This window comes from Phycodurus eques, chromosome 19, assembly GCF_024500275.1.
Source record: "Phycodurus eques isolate BA_2022a chromosome 19, UOR_Pequ_1.1, whole genome shotgun sequence".
Taxonomy (NCBI): domain Eukaryota; kingdom Metazoa; phylum Chordata; class Actinopteri; order Syngnathiformes; family Syngnathidae; genus Phycodurus; species Phycodurus eques.
Genome location: NC_084543.1, coordinates 314,870 through 333,019, shown reverse-complemented (window position 1 = coordinate 333,019; position 18,150 = coordinate 314,870). Strand labels below are relative to the sequence as shown.

The 18,150-nt window shown below is 47.7% G+C and overlaps 2 protein-coding genes across 3 annotated transcripts in view; both read left to right on the top strand.

Moving 5' to 3' along the window:
• LOC133417743 (PH and SEC7 domain-containing protein 1-like) overlaps positions 1-12,765 on the top strand; it is a 29,785-nt gene extending 17,020 nt beyond the window's left edge. For both annotated transcript variants that reach the window (XM_061705812.1, XM_061705813.1), the window contains 7 exons: positions 4,988-5,031; positions 6,341-6,561; positions 7,579-7,649; positions 7,720-7,877; positions 9,047-9,191; positions 10,719-10,862; positions 11,411-12,765. In XM_061705812.1, the coding sequence (XP_061561796.1) occupies positions 4,988-5,031; positions 6,341-6,561; positions 7,579-7,649; positions 7,720-7,877; positions 9,047-9,191; positions 10,719-10,862; positions 11,411-11,635 (1,008 nt within the window). In that variant the 3' untranslated portion in view covers positions 11,636-12,765. The remainder of the gene's footprint in view (positions 1-4,987; positions 5,032-6,340; positions 6,562-7,578; positions 7,650-7,719; positions 7,878-9,046; positions 9,192-10,718; positions 10,863-11,410) is intronic.
• A 2,503-nt stretch (positions 12,766-15,268) lies between these two features.
• LOC133417719 (inhibitor of nuclear factor kappa-B kinase subunit alpha-like) overlaps positions 15,269-18,150 on the top strand; it is a 16,245-nt gene continuing 13,363 nt past the window's right edge. Inside the window, exons 1-3 of the mRNA XM_061705747.1 lie at positions 15,269-16,030; positions 16,275-16,399; positions 17,821-17,915. Of these exons, the coding sequence (XP_061561731.1) occupies positions 16,295-16,399; positions 17,821-17,915 (200 nt within the window). The 5' untranslated portion in view covers positions 15,269-16,030; positions 16,275-16,294. The remainder of the gene's footprint in view (positions 16,031-16,274; positions 16,400-17,820; positions 17,916-18,150) is intronic.

Below are 18,150 nucleotides of genomic sequence, written 5' to 3'. Positions count from 1 at the left end.
TAAAAGTGGTACATGCGCACCTGAAGGGACGGAGCGTCTCGTCAGGTTTCAAGGCATTCCGCTGGTGGAAGCGTTTTGGGTTTTATGAACATGGAAATAAAAGGGGCATTGACACAACCTACTCCATATGTGAGGCGTGTAAAACAAAAATGAAGTACACCGGTAACCAGTGTTGGGGAGTAACTAATTACATGAACCGAGATTATGTAATTTAATTACAAAATGCCCATAGTTGTAATCCTTCACATTACTGACAGAAAACCTACATTTGCTTTGATGAGAATTTTAGTTTTTTCCACATCACTTCCTCCTTGTAAAACCGGCGCTTGTGATTGGCTCTCTCTGGTCATGAGCCATTCTGCCGTCGTCTCAAACGACCTATTTTTCCAAATATGGCGTCCAAGCACCAATTTGTGGTGCAATCTGTTCGTGAGTCTGGGATTTTAAAAAGGTTCAGTTTGTCACAAACGGATGGAGACTGGACCCAAGAGCAGGCGGAGGCAGGGAGGTTGCGATGAACAGTTGATTGAAAATGGAAATGTAGATGGTCCTTGAGATGCGCCGGCGGGTTTGTTGAGGCTGAGAATGCGTGGCAGGCAGTGACGAGGACAGGCGGCTGGCTTGGCGGCGGTCATCCGCTTGGCGAGGAGCACTGAGGAAAAACTGAGGACGAGGAAAACCACAGAGGTCAGAACGATGACAAGGGTTTGCGTAGTTTACGTGGAGACTGGGGAGCCGTTTTACCGCTGGAGAAGCTTCAGTACTCTGGCGAGAGTTTCCGGGATCCGACAGGCTCTTACGCAGGTGGTAACGAGGGCTGATTGGTGACAGGTGCGCGGCCGAGGAAGGTGCTGGAAAGAGAGAGAGGGGGAGATGGCGCAAAGCGCCACCCGGGCTCCAAACGTAGTACTGCGGGACGGCTCATGACACAATTCATAAATTACGCTTTTGAACACATGAAAGAGGATTTTGAACACTTTCATCTTTATAATTTTTGACTTTTTTATGGACCATTCACTTATCTGGTTGTCATATGAAGCCATATTGTTGATTGTTGAAATTGTGCACATTTGTCATTAGGTCAACATGGTATCATATCATGCTTGCGGTCCACATATAATGCAACAAACACAATTTATATATATTTCATCATGTTTCGTTATCAGTTTCTTATTTTTGTGAAGCTGGAGCCCAGATACCAACTCCCGAAGCGTAAGAATTGACTTACTTTTTTCTTTGGTTCGGGTTAGAAGTGGAATTCATTCCCCCAAAGTAAATGTTGAGAATTCAATTTTTGGAAAAGTATTGCTGTTGACACATTAAACGTTTTGCACTTAAGGAAGGTAAGTGGTAAAGTTTATTTCTTGTAAATAAGAGCAGCTTTTGTTGTCGAGGTCGCTGCTACGCGCACCCGTCTTTCCTGATGTTCCTGTTGCATCGTTTGGTGATTTGGAGATGAATTAATACTGTTGCTTTATTTGAATGGATACTGACAAATAGAACTTGTTTTAAAGTATGAATTAGCTACGACGTGAGGAAAACAATCCTGAATTTGGGGGAAAAAAAAGATGCATCGATAATCATTGTGATCAACGTTGAATCATCCAATGTTGCACCCTGAATCACACATGATCTCTCCTCTCTCCCTCACGCACACGCACACGCACACGCACGCACACACACCCTCTCTCTCTCTCTTCCACACACCTCTCATGTACTTTCTCTCTCTGTCGCTCTGACAGACACACACCCATTCACTCGGGGACAGGAAGTGGATGTTAAGTTGATGGCGAACATTTGCACGTTTTCTCCCACACGAGCTGCTCGTCACCGCCTGGATGTGCGAAGACCAAACGGAACGGGAGGGGGCAGCGAGCGAGCGAGGGGGGGCCGGTACGGGGGCGGTACGAGCGAGTGAGAGCGAGGAAGACATTCGGCAACCGGTGACATTCGGCAGCTCCTCGCCTTCTGGTCGCCGTAGCAACACAGAAGGGAAAAAAAGCAGCAGAGAAATGCCTGCTCGGAAAAGAAGGAAAAGCGGCGAAAAGGCACGAGGCTCCGCGCAACAGGACTCTTCTTTTTCTTTCTTCTCCTCTGCATCGGCTTGTGACGAAAGTGACGCTCGTTGGAATCCCGACGCCGAGTCCGAGCGTTGACGCCCCCCCTCGGCCTTGCCCTCTCCCCCACCCCCCTCGCCTGGAACCCCCTCGCAGAAGTTGCGGAGCGGTCATGGACGTGGACGTGTCAGGTGTGCACGTGCTCGGCCAGTGATTGACAGCCACCCTCACCCCCCTCCCCCCCCTGCCCCGCCTGCCCCCCCCCCTCTCTTGGCCATCTGCTTTCTGTTTTCCCGGAGCGAGTGACTTGTCGGGCGGCCATGATCGGCGTGAACAGCCTGCACTCGGCGGGACGCCTGCGCTCACGCTCGCTGTGCACGGTGCGCTACGGCCGCGACTTCCGCATGATGGACCCGTTCCGCTACCCGCGGACGCCGCGCTCGCGATCCCTCAAGCCGCTCGTCTTTCCCGACCTGCTGGGAAAAGCTCAGGACGGGCAGAACCACCCGCAAGCCCGCAAGAGGAGGAAGGTACGCCGAAGTGCGTCGCCACGGCAACCGGCACGTCGTCTACTTTAAGCCTCTGCAAAGTTTACTTTGGTCCGACCGATTGACCGCTGGTCTCTCAACGTCTGACAGCTGGTCGCCAATTAGTCGCTCGGCGCGAGCTAGGTGGTCGCTAAAACGTCGCTAACGGGTTGCTAACTGAATCTGAAGAGAATATGAACGGAACCTTGGGTGGGTGTCTTTCTGGACCTTTCCAAGGCCTTTGATACTATTAACGTCGATATTCTACTGGACGAGCTGCATTATTATGGAATCGAGAGGATTGGCTCTCAAATGGTTTGACAGTTATTTACATTCCAAACAACAGAATGTTGATATTCATAATCAGCAATCTCAAAAAATGCCATTGTTTATATTAATGACTTTGTGAATCTATCCAAATTTCTTTTTGTCCAACCGCAATTTATACAAGCTTCAAGATGTTGTCAACGTTGAATGAACAGAATATGAACGGAACCTTAACCCTAACCGGAACCTCACGAGCTGGTTGCTAACTGAATATTGTCATGGAAAAGTAGATGACTCAAATAAGGCACAGACAAATGACTGAAGATAAAGCGCTGATCTTTTAACTGACACTGAGTATTTATAGGCATCCATGGCACAATTCCAGGAAGTCCCCTCCCATTTTTCCCATTCTTGGAAGCATGAGGACATTCCAAAACGATGAGAAAATATTCCCTTAAAAGGAAGCTCCACGTGTCAACATGTTTTCATATAGCGGGTCCATCTGACCTGGCAGTGTCACAATGGTCTCTCTTGCTATTGGCTCAGCGCAGTTCATGCTACCATATATTATACGATACATACTAGCCTACATGTATCCCCCCCAAATCGAACGAATGTTGTTTCGAAGGTGTCTTCTTTCATCAAGATGGTTTGGCGACTGACTGACCGCTAGCCTCGCTCTGTCATCACCGACTGGTCGCTGGCTGCGTGCTGACTGGTCGCCGGCCGGTCCCCAATGAGCCGGTCGGCGGTAGCCGGTTGGTTCCTGACTGGCCGCAGACTGAATCTGAACTGAACCGTAACCCTGACCCTGACCCTCGATGTGAACCCGCGGCAGAGAAGGGGTTATCGTCACGAAAAACATGTTTACACCCTTGAGTTCCTTTGAAGAGACTATACCCCTCGTTGTTTTGCTTTTCCTCACCCTTCCAAGAATGGGAATGGACTCCCTAGAGTTCTTTGTGTCCTGGGCGCATATAAAAGTTTGTGCGTTAAGAATATGGACACATTGTCACTTCCAGTTGACTGTCTAGTTGCATTTGGCCTGGTACACATATTTTTCAAATCTCAAAAGATTGTTTATCTGTTCCAGAGCCCACACTTGAAGATAAAAAAAAGACATTCAGCAGTTTTGGTCATGTGGTGTGGTGTGGTGCGGTGTGCGGTGTGCTCCGATAATCTCAACACAGAACACCACGCGTATAAAGAGTCTGTTCGGCTGCCGATCTCGAAATCTCACGTGATCACACGTGAACTCACAAAAACGAAGGTGAACGGATACTTCCGGGTATGCGCCGATGTTACCCAAGTGTTTCCGGAAGGACGTTTGTAAAATGGTCGAAAAAGATGGAAAATAAGGAAAATGGAAAAAAAAAATAAGTCTTGCCGTCTGGGGAATCCACTTTTACCCAAAAGAATGACATCGGTACGACATGTTTGTTTTTATTTACGGCAACTTTCTTGTTCCTGAGGCAGCTCACTTCTCAATTGGCTACATTCCATTCCACGTCACAATTCTCGTCGTCATGACACGGGGAGACGTCTGCTTCCTCCCCACACGAAGAGTTTTAGTCATAAATCTTGAACGTGTTCAATATTCAAGACTGTCGACATCGATCCGTTTATCCATCCATCCATTTTCCGAGCCGCTTCTCCTCACGCGGGTCGAGGGCGTGCCGGAGCGTATCCCAGCTATCGCCGGGCAGGAGGCGGGGTACACCCTGAGCTGGTGGCCAGCCAATCACAGGGGACATACAAACAAACAACTATTCGCACTCACAGTCACACCTACGGGCAATTTAGAGTCTCCAATGAATGCATGTTTTTGGGATGTGGGAGGAAACCGGAGTGCCCGGAGAAAAGCCACGCAGGCACGGGGAGAACGTGCAAACTCCATTGAACCCTGGTCCTGAGAACTGTGAGGCTGACGCTATAACCAGTCGTCCACCGTGCCGCCTCGATCCGTTTATTTATATATATATATATATATATATATATATATATGGGCCTTAATTGATCCAGGACACGAGCTTGTCGCAAACTGGTGGCTAGCTGGTTTCTAACCGGTCGCCAACTAGTCGTTAGCTGTTGCGATGCTGAGGGAGATGAGTAACATGTTTGTTTTTCTTTCTGCAGGCACTCTACAACTCCATCAAGACTCAGAAGCTACAGTGGACCCTGTAAGTCGCATACACACAATAACGATTCAGGGGGATTCGATTCACTGTTTTGTTTCCAGAGTCAACTAACTCGTCCGCTTCATAGAAATTCCTATATTGTGATTAAAGTGTATTCCATTAATCGTTTCACCCCTAAGGTCAACTGTGTAGTCCACTATATAAAAATCCTAATATAGTGCCTCGGGAGTATTCGATTAATTGTTCGTTGCTGCGTTTGGAATCATTCCGTACACCCAAATCACGACAAAGGTTTTTTTTATTGGACTTTTTAAGGAACTCTCTAAGTCCACAATATAAAAATCTCTCTGTCGTGTTTCGGGTTTACGGAATGAGGGAACGGTTCCGAATGTTGACGGCGGCGTCCGTCGGCGGCTCCACAGAAGCTCGGAGATGCCAATTAGGCGAGTGGCCGGCTGGGCTTTGTCTCCATGGCGACAGCACCATGGCGACCGCTCTCTTGCCTCACTCTCTCACCTCACCTGCATCCTCCCACTTCCTCTCCCGGAATAGCTGCGGGAGCAAAATACTCCGTCTCCATGACGACACTGTTTGATGACGTCCCATTACCACCTGAGGGGGCGTGTCCGTAACCTGTGTGTGTGCGTGCTCGCGTGTGTGCAACTTGCACAGCATGGCGAGGCGTAACCATGGAAACACATGCCCCCCCCCACAGCCACTCAGGCAGTGCAGCAGTTGCCAGGCAACAGGCTGCGTGCTGATTGGCTGGCCCGAGCGCTCGCGTGGCGCTCTTGTCCTTCTTCTGTGTGGGACCGCACGGCGCCACCTGCTGAGCTAACAAGTGCCGCTCGTGTGACGCCAAACAAGGCCGTCACCGACGCCTTCTTCCTGACAAACGTTCGTATAAGTACAAATATTTTGTTATTGTACTTAAGTTGACTTTTCAGGTGTCTGTACTTGGCTTGAGTATTTATCTTTCTGAAAACTTGAAAAGAACACACACACTGGCTGGTTGTTAGTACCGAAGTACAAGTCCAAACGCTTTGTGACTGTACTTAAGTCGATTTTTCAAATATCTGTACTTTATTTATTTTTCTGCAATAGTTTTTTTTTCAGATGTGTACTTTCTACTGCTGACATTGCCAAAGTAGATTTGTTACTTTTTTCGATACAAGTATCTGTACTTAGGTACAGAGTGCGAGTACATTTGCCACTTCTGCCTACCTGTAAGTGAGGCGACGATGATGCTGTGTGGTTGCCATGGCGACATGATGCCGCAGCGCGTCGACGAGCGGAACGCGTCACGACGACGACCTCGGTTCTGGCTCTCGTGTGTTTGCTGTCTCCATAGCGACGAGGAGGAACTGAGGAAGTCCTTTTCGGAACTCGGGGACAGCCTGTGCGATTCGTCCAGCTCGGCTAAGGGGGCGGGCGGCGGCGCGGGCGGCGGCGCCGGCGACGACGGCGATGACGGGACACTGGTGGAGGACGAGACGGCGCCTTGCGGGATGCCGCTTTACAAGAACGGCTTCCTGGTCCGCAAAGTGCACGCCGACTCGGACGGGAAGAGAAGTACGTGAGAAGCCTTGTTGGACGCCTGCAAGTTTTTTCCAGCGCCTTCGGTCCGGCACACACATTACGACAATCGGCCTGTTTTTGTGCCGATTTTGCCATTTCCCAACCAAGTACGTCAAACGCCGGACAATCTTAAGTCCTACGAGATGATTCTATAAGATTGTCCTTCGGTCTGATGTGTCTTAACAGTGGAGCCAGCCCGATTTTAGGGTCCGAAACAGGTCAGGGTCAAGAATCTTAAATAATGAACGTAATCCAATTTGGAAAAAGGCTTTAATGCAACAAAGTGAAGCACTGTGAATAGTAGAGCCTCAGTTTTCGTCCAATTTTTGTATGATTCTGTTTTTGATGTTTTATTGAGTGTTTTTTTGTTAGTTATTGTCTCGGATTGTGTACAAAAAAAACCAAAACCTGTCTCGCCCATTCGTTTCCTAGAGTCGACGCACGTTCATTTGAAGCATTTCGTCAAGGCGTATTCCACAATGCAATCTTTTATCTCACGGCAATAACAAGCCTCGTGGTCTGCTCGGCAACATATGTGGAACACATCCTGTCCAAAGTCAGACCTTCAAAATAAAAGCCTGCAGTATAATAACAGTTTCAACACTTGATCTCGAAATCTTTCACACAAACCAGCACTCAATAGTTTGAGGGTGGCTGCTAAATAAGCCAACGTAGTGTGCAACTGTTATTATACTGGCAAGCTTTTGTTTTGAAGGCCTGAATTTTGACAGGAATACGCCTTGCCATCTGTTGAAGCCTTTTTCAACAATACGACTGAAATTTCCGGCCGTTCGATAAAGAAGGCGAGAAACACCATAGAATTCAAGAAAGAACTCCATCGCGAGTCTTCAATGATGTCACATGATTGCTTTGGATTTGGTACGACTCGGTTTTAGGCAGGTTTTCTGGAACAGATTGATCCTGAAACTGAGGTCCCCGTGTATGACCGTGACTTACTTACTCACTTACACGCGCACGCGTGTTCTCTCACAACTGTTTGCTGTGTTGCAGCGCCAAGAGGAAAGCGAGGCTGGAAGACCTTCTATGCCATCTTGAAAGGGCTCATCCTCTACCTGCAGAAGGTGAGTCACGCGACGCCTCACGTGCTAATGCTAACGCTAACCTCCTCCCTCCCGACACGGCGTGCCTCAGGGCGAGTACCGCGCCGACAAGCCGCTGACGGACGAAGACCTTAAGAATGCCGTGTCCATCCATCACTCGCTCGCCATGAAAGCGTTCGACTACAGCAAACGTGCAAACGTCTTCTACCTGCGCACCGCCGACTGGAGGCTCTTCCTCTTCCAGGCGCCGTAAGTGTGCGTGTGAATGTGAGCGTGCGTGTCAGTGCATGTGTGCATGCGTGTGTGTGTGTGTGAGGGAGTGTCTGCGTGGATGTATGGCTTCTAATGGTGTTCGATCATGCCTTCATCGTGATGGCAGCCGGCGGGTGCAGCGTGACACGCACGCACACACACACACACACACTTTGGGCCACACGAGGCCTTGCTCCAGTTGAAGCTCGTGTTTGGCCCAGATAGTCAAGCCCCACCTACTCACGCTACCTCGGCCTTGAGGGTGTTTGCTGATTGGCTCGTTCTGTGAGACGTTTCTGCGTCTCCACGGCGACCATAGCATGTTGTGTTTCTTTTTCTTCTTCTTGTGTCGTATCGTGACCTATACAGTGCTGCCTTGAGATAAGAGTAGAATTTTTATCATGACCGCACGCTTAACTCAAACCACACACTCTTATCTCAAATCATCTTTCACCATTGAAATACATGGAAATGCATTTAATCCGTTCCAGAATCCCAAAAACACCCACATTTTGTTTTTCTAAACGTTTTTCATAAGAATAATTGCTCCAAAAAGTATTGTACTTTACAAAATCACAGTGTAAGATCATTCGCTCTCCAGATACGTAAGTCGCAAACACGGAAAGTGCAAGCACAAAAACCAACTGTACCTAATGTTTTGTCCTTCCTTCCTTCCTTCCTTCTTTGGTGATTGGCAAAACAGCTTCAAGGCCCATTAGCACCACCACCTGGTATTCTCCTTCCGTTGCAAGGAAATTGGTGCTGGCCAGATGATGTCAAGTGTGCTGCCGTCATCTAGCGGCGGGGGTCTGAAGCACAGTCATATCTCAAGGCCACGGTACCGTGATTGAGAGTCGGGAATGAGGAACGATTGCGAGTTCGGAATCGTTCCTCATTCCCGACTCTCGAATCACCATATTGTGATTTCCAAACCAGCCGAAGTGGCGAGCCAGCCAGGAGAGGCCGAATGAAAAATCCTGTCGTAGCGATTCGGGGTTCATCAGTCCCGATTTCCCAATCACTACATATGGATTCAAGATTCAATGGGGGATATATTGAGAACACTATATAGGGGAGAACCTGTACGCATTGCAACAGCACTACAAAGTGGCCAAGCACATTGGTTGTGTTTCTTGTTGTTGATGTTTCATGATCATACCCGACAGGAACGCCGATCAGATGCATTCGTGGATTACTCGCATTAACACGCTGGCGGCCACGTACTCGGCGCCGCCCTTCCCCCCCGCCATCGGCTCCCAGAAGAAGTTCAGCAGGCCGCTGTTGCCGGGCAACGTCTCCAAACTCTCCGAGGTGGGCCCGCACATACACGGCACACGTCAATGACACGCCTCATATGCCAATAACATGAATAACGTGCTATCGTGTGACTAACACCATTATAACATGTAATTAATATTGATAACACGTGAATGGTCGAATAACGTGACTAATGTGCTTATAACATTTAAGTAACATGCAAATATCATGTTAGCTGGTGTGTTGCATGAATAATAAGTGAGTGATGAGTAGGCTTTACACGATCAGGATTTTTGGGACCGATCACTAATCAGCAAGTTTAAAAAAAACGATCACCGATCCGATGACAAGATGGGGCAATGTGTCTATTTACATGACTTGATGATTTGTTGTATTTACTTGTGTACTGTATACTGAGTATCTTCAAGTATGCTCTAGCATTTTAGACAAAAGTTAAACATCCAAGGATTGGCCAGTGACATAAGGCTAGGTCAGATCAACATTACATGACAGAAATAATGGCTGCTCGCTTACTGTAATTAAATTACATTATTGCAATTCAATTAATTAATTCAGAAATTATGACATGAAGGCCGATCAGCATAAAATGCTAATTGTCGGCCGATACCTATCAAACCAAACAGAGTCTAGTGATTAGTCGTGTCAGCTTGTGAATTACAACATGTAAATAATAAGAATAACGTGAACAACACGAATGAACATTCTAACCTTTGAGTAACGTGAAAGACATGCTGATAATGGGACTAACGTGAACGGTAGACGAATCCAAAACATGAAAAAAGAAATAAGTACTGTACTTAACAGGCCCCGCCCGTGTGGAGTTTGCATGTTCTCCCCGCGCCTGCGTGGCTTTTCTCCGGGCACTCCGCTTTCCTCCCACATCCCAAAGACATGCGCGCTAGGTTGATTGAAGACTCCAAATGGCCCGTAGCGATGAATGTGAGTGTGAACGGTTGGTTGTTTATGTGTGCCCTGCGATTGGCGGGCGACCGGTTCAGGGCGTACCCCGCCTCTCGCCCGAAGATAGCTGGGAAAGGCTCCGGCACGCCCCCGCCCCTAGTGGGGAGAAGCGGCTTAGAAAATGGATGGACGGACTTCACTCAATAATGTGGGAGTAATGTAAATCGTCTGAGTCACGAATATTATGAATAACGTGACTAAAATGGAAATAACGTGGGATTAAGATGCTAACGTTGATAGCATTAAAACTTTCATGACATACAAATAAGCATGCCTCCATGCGAGTAACACGTGACTGTCGTGAAACTGACATACCAACGAGTGACTAACATGCCATTGCCACGGCGTGTCCCATGCGCCATCGGTTTGGCACACGCCGCACATCGAACCCGCGGCGTCTGCATTAACATATGAAAAACACGCTACTGTTACTAACATGCATTTAGCGTGTAAATAACATTACTGACATACATGAGTAACAATGTGAATGACACGTGAGTGACAATATGCAAATAACGCTTGTGAACTTGTTAATGCGTGTCCTGTAAGAGGAAACATGCGCGTTAATGCGGGGTGGCGCGTTTGCGCGACCGACGGCAGGAGGAGCAGGTCCGGTCCCACGAGGCCCGTCTGCGGGCCGTCTCTTCGGAACTGGCCGAGCTGCGTTCGAGTCCTCCGGAACGCAAGCTGAAAGCCGGGCAGCTGGACCAGTACCAGCGGAGGGAGCAGCATCTGCGCTTTGAGGTCCGTACGCATTCGGAGCGACGGGACTTCGCTGCCATGTTTACGGCTCCTTTTCATATCATTCGATCAATAATGGCTCCATTAATAACCAATTAGCATTTTTGTATGCTGCCTTGGTTTTGTATGTGTCAATCTCTCCCATGTTGAAACAGCCATGCTGCCGGAAGTCCGATTTTCGTAGGGTTATTGACGTAAAATTTTCGGCCACCATGGTATAAAGACAATGGAGAGATATGTAAATCGACTCATTTCTTGGCAGTCCAATGAGAAGATCGTCCGAACAACAAGATTGCCGTAAACTTGTTTGGGAACGCTAACGACGGCAACGGTAAAGACGTGTTACTATTCAAAGTTTGAAAGATATTCCTTTCAAACATTTTTGGACCTCTTGATGCACAACCACTGCCAATAATTGAAATATTCGCAATTAAATTTCAAAAGGCCACGTCTGTATCGTTATTGATCAAATTATATGAAAATGGGCCGTAAATATGATAACATCGTCGGCGGGTACCCGACGAAGCGACGACTGTCCGTGGCTTCCGCAGAAAACGCGCTACGAGACGTACGTCGCTCTGCTGCGGGCCAAGACGGAGGCCGGCGGCGGCGGAGAGGACCGCCCGCGGGCTCCCGAGGACGACGAGGGCGACCCGCGCGGGGCGCGTTCCGACCCCGCGACGCAGGACGCCGGCCGGGCCGGCGTTCGCCGAGCGGGCGGCGAACCTCGGCAGGACGTCCAGAGGCACAGCTACAGGCAAGCCGTGAAGAAGTGAGGGCGGCGGCGGCACGCCCGTTTCTTTGCTTTGGAGCCGCCGCCCTGACCTGTGCCCGCCTCCTCCTGAGGCCCTCGTGCCCGCCGCCCGCGTGGATCGTGGGATGGGCGGGGATAACGGCGCCCATAACGGCGTCCAAATTGGCACCCGCCGAGAACGGGAAGGTGCCTGACGAGTGGCGCGTCGGACGCCGCTTTTACGGGCCTTCACTCGCTTCCTTTCCTTTCCTCTCCTCTTTTCTTTTACTCTTCCTCTTTCTTTTCCTTTCCTGTGTATTCTTTCGTTTCCTTCTCCCCATCTTTCGTGGCTGCCTTTCAACTTTTCTTCATTCTTATGTCGTCACTTCCTGTGTGGAGACGAGCGAACGCTTCTGTCTTCGTCGTATTTTGCGCTTCTTGTGTTGTTTTGTTTGTCTTTTTTGTTATTTTTCTTCTTCCCATCTTCTCTTCATGTCGTCTTTTCTTCTTCAATTCTCTCGTTTTTCTCCTTCTTTCTCCGCAACCAACAGGGGGCGCTGTGCTGCGTCACCGTCACATTTTCGGCCACCGGACGCATCTGGAACGCTCTAGCGACTTTTCTCTCGCGGCGCATTCGCCTGAAGGACGCATGACCTTGAACGCGGAGGCGTCCGCTTGTTTTCAAAAGTGTCGATCGTCCTCTCGACCGGATGTTCATTGGTTGGCGGCGGCGCAGCTCGCAGAGCCCCGCCCCCTCGCACGCTCAACGGGTTTGACATTTGAACTTTCTTCACTTTCAATTAAGCGCAATTATTTTAGTGCACGTGTGTGTTTTGTGCGCGTGTGTTACCATGTGTTTGTGTGTCGTGTGTGTGCTGTGTGTTTATGTTGTGTGCGTGTATGTCTTGTGTGTGCGTGAGTGTGCGCACGCGTGTCCTGATTTTGTGTACGCGTGTGCACGTGTGTGCGCGTGTCTCTTGTGTTTCAAACCACGCCCCCATGTCGGGGACTGGCTGCAAAGACCGGTTACCATGGTAACCACAGCGTCAGCATCCAAGAGGCGATGCGAGCGGGCGTGTGCGTGAAGTCGGCGTGACCGTGAGGATCGCCGTGGCAACGTTTTCTCCGTCCATCATGAACGTGATCGTTGTAAATAAAAGCATGTTTGCTGGACTCAATTTGGACTTTGGGCACAAAGCCGCCGCCGCCGCCGCGTCTTCTTTCTGCTCGTTTGTGAACATTTTCATCAGCTTGAATACCAACTTTTCTTTGTTCGTCATTGTGACCACAAAAAGCATCAAAGTTGTGCTGGTAAATGTGTTCAAACGCGTAAGATGACATGTCATGCGCATAAGATGTAAATAATATTACAGCGGACCCGCTGCCGGCGCGGGTTAGGGACGGAGAATCTCGAAAATCTGCATTAGAATTGTATTGGGGGCAGGGGGATTCCTTGCTTTAAAACCCCCAAATGATTGCTTAAGAAGGGCTGCGGTGCAAATAAGCGTTTTCGGGGTTGTTCCCCCCCCAAAAAGAGAAAAGGTGGCGCGGGTGCCGGACGGCGGGTATGCGGGGATCCGCTGTACCTAAGACGCAAGCATGCCGACTTGTGCGTCACGTGTGAATTGAAGAATTGTGTTGACATGACATCGCAACAGGTGACTAACATGTTTATTAATAACCATATTCCCATTCTTAACCCCCACATATTTGCCGTTTGGCGTTCCCAAATGCGGATTTTGGGGGAACGTTATCGGTCCCCCGCCGGTCAACTGGCTGCGTGTGTTTGACGGGGGCGTTCCCGTCAGCGTGAAGAAGACAACGTGATTGTTACTGAAGCCTCTTTCTTGGACTTGATTTGCCCGTTTAGAGACACATATCTGCTCCGCCTTGTTTTTGCTGCTTTTAGTTGAATAAAAACTTGTTGGTTTTCTTAAATGGCTCAAATGTCGTTTGAGTTGGAATCTCAATTTCTGACGCTTTTTTTTCCAACCATCAAATTTCGAACACTGACTTCTTTTTTTCTTTTTCATTGTAATGGACATCCTATCACTACTTGCCAGGGATACAGAACAAGACGCCGTAGTTCCTTTGTCACTGATGAATTTACGCTTGTAAAGTTGTTGTCATTCATTCCACAGTCCAACTGTTTCAAATACAAGAAATACACTAGAAAGTGTATTAAGTGTCCTCAGAACTGGGAGGCAGACGCTCTAACCCCACCGTGCCCAAATGAAACATGGAAAGAAAAGTGTAACGGTTATGTTAAATTGTGAATGAAAATCCGTGTGACAAATTCCACGTCTTCGAGTCAAATTGTAACGCAGATGGCACAAAATACTTCCACGTTTATTGCAGAAATGACAGAAGTGAGCCCAGCGTCGTAATCTCCAAAGAGCCGTTGAAGGAGCAGCAAAACCAGCTCGAGCTGAAAGTGTCGCCCAATGGGATTGGTCAACGCCCCTGCTTTCAATCATTAGTGACAATTTAAGCTCGCATGTCCACATTTCAGTCCTTCCAGTTTACATACTTTACACATCATTCGTAGTAGAATTGAGTTTTCTTTGTCCGTGACAATGAATTTAAAAAAAAAAAGGAAGACAAAACCAAGCAGACAAAAAAAAAAAAAATCAGTCTTTGTTCAAATGTTCTGAATGGATATCAATTACCGACATACATTTCCGTTTTGGTCTGTTAAGAGAACTGAAATGATTATCAAATTCAATACAAAATCATTTGAATAATCATTTTAGACATTTAGATTTGTGCATGGGAAAACAAAACAAACAAATGTGAAAAAGAGTACAGTTTTTTTTAAATCTTTCGGCTCAAACGTAATCGTACATTGTTTATGTAGTCCTCATTTTTTTCCAGAATGTCACACAAATGGGCCACTTTCAGTTTTACAAAAGGAACATTCGTGATCAACATGAAGAAATCGTCAAATTGTCAGTTGTGTCGTTTTTGAAGCAATAAAACAATGCAAACGCAGCTAACTAAAAGTGTTGTCGAACGGTTTGTCGTTCAACGCTCCTTTTTTGTGTATTGTTGAACTCGCTTTTCTATTTTTTGTGGCGCTGAATGCTTTTTTTGGTTCAACTCTCCTTTTTATTTTTTGGGATGTCGTTGAACGCTCCTTTGTTGTGTGTTGTTGAACTCCTTTTTATTTTTTGTGTCATTGAACTTCTTTTTGTGTGTTGTTGAACTCTCCTTTTAAATTTGTATTTTTTTTGTCTCGTACTCTTTATTTTTGTCTCGTTGAACGCTCCTTTTTTGTGTTGTCGAACTCTCCTTTTTCATTTTTATTTCTTTGTGTCGTTGCACTCCTTTATTTATTTTTTGTGCATGTTGTTGAACTCTCCTTTTTGTTTTTATTTTTTGTGTCATTGAACGCTCCTTTTTTGTGTTGTTGAACTCCTTTTTATTTTTTTGTGTTGAACGCTTCTTTTTCTGCGTTGAACTCTCCTTTGTGTTTTTATTTTTGTGTCGTTGAACTCTCCTTTTTATTTTTTGTGGGTGTCGTTGAAGGCTTCTTTTTTGTGTCGTTGAACGCTCCTTTTTATTTTTTAGCGCGTGTCGTTGAACGCTTCTTATTTGTGTCATTGAACGCTCCTCTTTTGTGTCGTTGAACGTTCCTTTTTATTTTTTGGCGCGTGTCGTTGAACGCTTCTTTTTTGTGTCGTTGAACGCTCCTCTTTTGTGTCGTTGAACGCTCCTTTTTATTTTTTGGCGCGTGTCGTTGAACGCTTCTTTTTTGTGTCGTTGAACGCTCCTCTTTTGTGTCGTTGAACGCTCCTTTTTATTTTTTGGCGCGTGTCGTTGAACGCTTCTTTTTTGTGTCATTGAACGCTCCTCTTTTGTGTCGTTGAACGCTCCTTTTTATTTTTTGGCGCGTGTCGTTGAACGCTTCTTTTTTGTGTCATTGAACGCTCCTCTTTTGTGTCGTTGAACGCTCCTTTTTATTTTTTGGCGCGTGTCGTTGAACGCTTCTTTTTTGTGTCATTGAACGCTCCTCTTTTGTGTCGTTGAACGCTCCTTTTTATTTTTTGGCGCGTGTCGTTGAACGCTTCTTTTTTGTGTCATTGAACGCTCCTCTTTTGTGTCGTTGAACGCTCCTTTTTATTTTTTGGCGCGTGTCGTTGAACGCTTCTTTTTTGTGTCATTGAACGCTCCTCTTTTGTGTCGTTGAACGCTCCTTTTTATTTTTTGGCGCGTGTCGTTGAACGCTTCTTTTTTGTGTCGTTGAACGCTCCTCTTTTTTTCCGCCCGTCGCTTTCAGTCTGACTAGCCGATGACGTCACGCAGGAAAGTCCTGCATACAGTCGCTGTCGGAGTTTGTCGGGCACAAAAGAAAACGAAACGACAACAAAACAAAAAGAAAAAGACCAAACGTGTCGGCCTTGTTCACGCGGCTCATGTAGGACGAGACGACGAAGACGTGAGTGTGTTTTTGGCAACATTGATCCCGCGAGCGGACAGCGTCGGTGGGCCCGGCGGCGCCCTCGGACGTCGACGTTAGCATTGGCTAACAGCTAGCAGGCAACACGAAGGGCAGCTGGTTTCGTGCGGGGGATTGGCTTCGGTGCCCGCGGCGTGCGCGACGCGAAATAGAGAGTGATTTTGTCACGAAATGTTAGTTGAGCCGTTTCCAACGGAATGTCGCCGTCTACTGTTTGGCGCAGGTTGCGGCGGTAGCACCACGATGGAGAAGCCTCCGTTCCGACACAGCCACAACTGCGGCGACTGGGAGCTGAAGGAGCGGCTGGGCATGGGGGGCTTTGCCCACGTTTATCTCTACCAGCATCAGGTGAGTGCACGCACGGACGCACTCGAGGAGTCGGCGGCGGCGGCGGTTCGGAATGTTTGTGAACCTTCTTCTGCTGACCTGAAAACTGCAAGCCTTGCCGAATGCCAGCTGTCGATTTACATTTTGCGACGTCCTCGCTCCTCCCACAAAGTTTCTTTGTTTTCACATATTCGGTTCGATCATTTCTGGTTTGCAGCACAGACTGGGAGACTTATTTAATTTTGTCCCCCTGTCACCTATAATGAAATAATAATTGTCCGAAATAAATAGTCCAGCTTTTGCTGTCATCATCTCTCCCCTCCAGGAAAAAAAAATCGACTCGTGTATCGAACCGTGGGTCAGACGTATGGAATCGTGACCTTGCTGTCGTGTCAATTCAATGTCCAAAGCGTAATGTAAACAAGCAAACATGAAATACAGATCAACAAAAGCACAATTAGTGTTTGTGAGTCCTGAACAATGCCAGTCTCATTTCTCCATTTGCAACTCCCTCGCTCGTCGGCGAGAGCCCGTCGAGGGAATTGCCAGAGGAGCGAGGAGGGACAAATGTTGGCGGAAAAGAGACGATCGTTCGCGGAGACGGCGACTGACGCCGATGTTTCCGTGGCTGAATTATTACTATGGATACATTTCTGCTTTCTGTTTCTGTACGCGGGGTGCAATTCAAGTCAAATATGATCGAAAGTGTTCGTCTGAGAGGGCGCCGGCCGCCCCCCGCGCCCCTCCCTCCTTGGCTCCCTCGCCGGCTCGCATATTTGGCGTGGCGCTTACTTATAACGTGGAATGAAGAGTGGAATCATCAAAACTTTGGGATTTTCTTCATGTGGCCCAATTCATTTGACAAAATCACAACCGAATAACTCACTTTTATTGCATAGCAAACATTAGCCAGTGTAGTCTTGGTAGAATATTTGTATTCAACCTAAAACAATCAAGGAATGCCTAAAACAAAAGATTGACTGTTAAAATTGGAGTCCCGCTTCGTTTACAATCCGGCCGGGTCACGCCCGTTTGAAGACGTCCCCGTCGAGGAGCTAAAAAACATCAGCGGTTCTTCGATTTTGGCTTGCGCGTGGAATCTCCTCGATGTCCCTCGAGGCACATTTAAGACAATTGAGAGGATTTCTAAAATGGCCGCTTGAGAACAACTTGTGGGTCGCGGTCGACGCATCAAGGAGCTGGGAACGCTGACGTTAAGAGAAAATAGATCCACCTTCCTTCCTTCCCGAAATTCCCTCCCTCCCTCCATCCCTCCCTTCCTTCCTTCCTTCCTTCCTTCCTTCCGCCTTGGTCCAGTGACATCTAGTCTGAGGGTTTTTTTCAGTCGTGGAGCAGTAGGTGGCCGTGCGCTTGAGGAGTTGGTGTGCCGTCACGATGAAATGTGCCATTGACGCGTTGCCGTTGGGGTCGCGGTGGCGTAGGTGAGCGGTGAGAAGCTGGCGGTGAAGATGTGCCGACTGGAGCTGACGCCCAGGAACAAGGACCGCTGGAGCCGAGAGATCCAGATCATGAAGAAGTTAGTTTGACTCTTCATCTTTGACCGAGGTTGGGTGATAAGAAAAATCGAACATTATTCACTTTAACATGAACATTATTACCTTTCGGGATTTGCAATAACTTCCACAGAAATGAGAAATGTTCATGTTTTTGTTTTTTTCCTGTCGAGATAATGTGAAAATACGGTTTTCCTTTCTTTTTTTCCTGGAAAAAAAAGCAACCTCTTGTCAAACCATGTATGTAAACGGGATCCT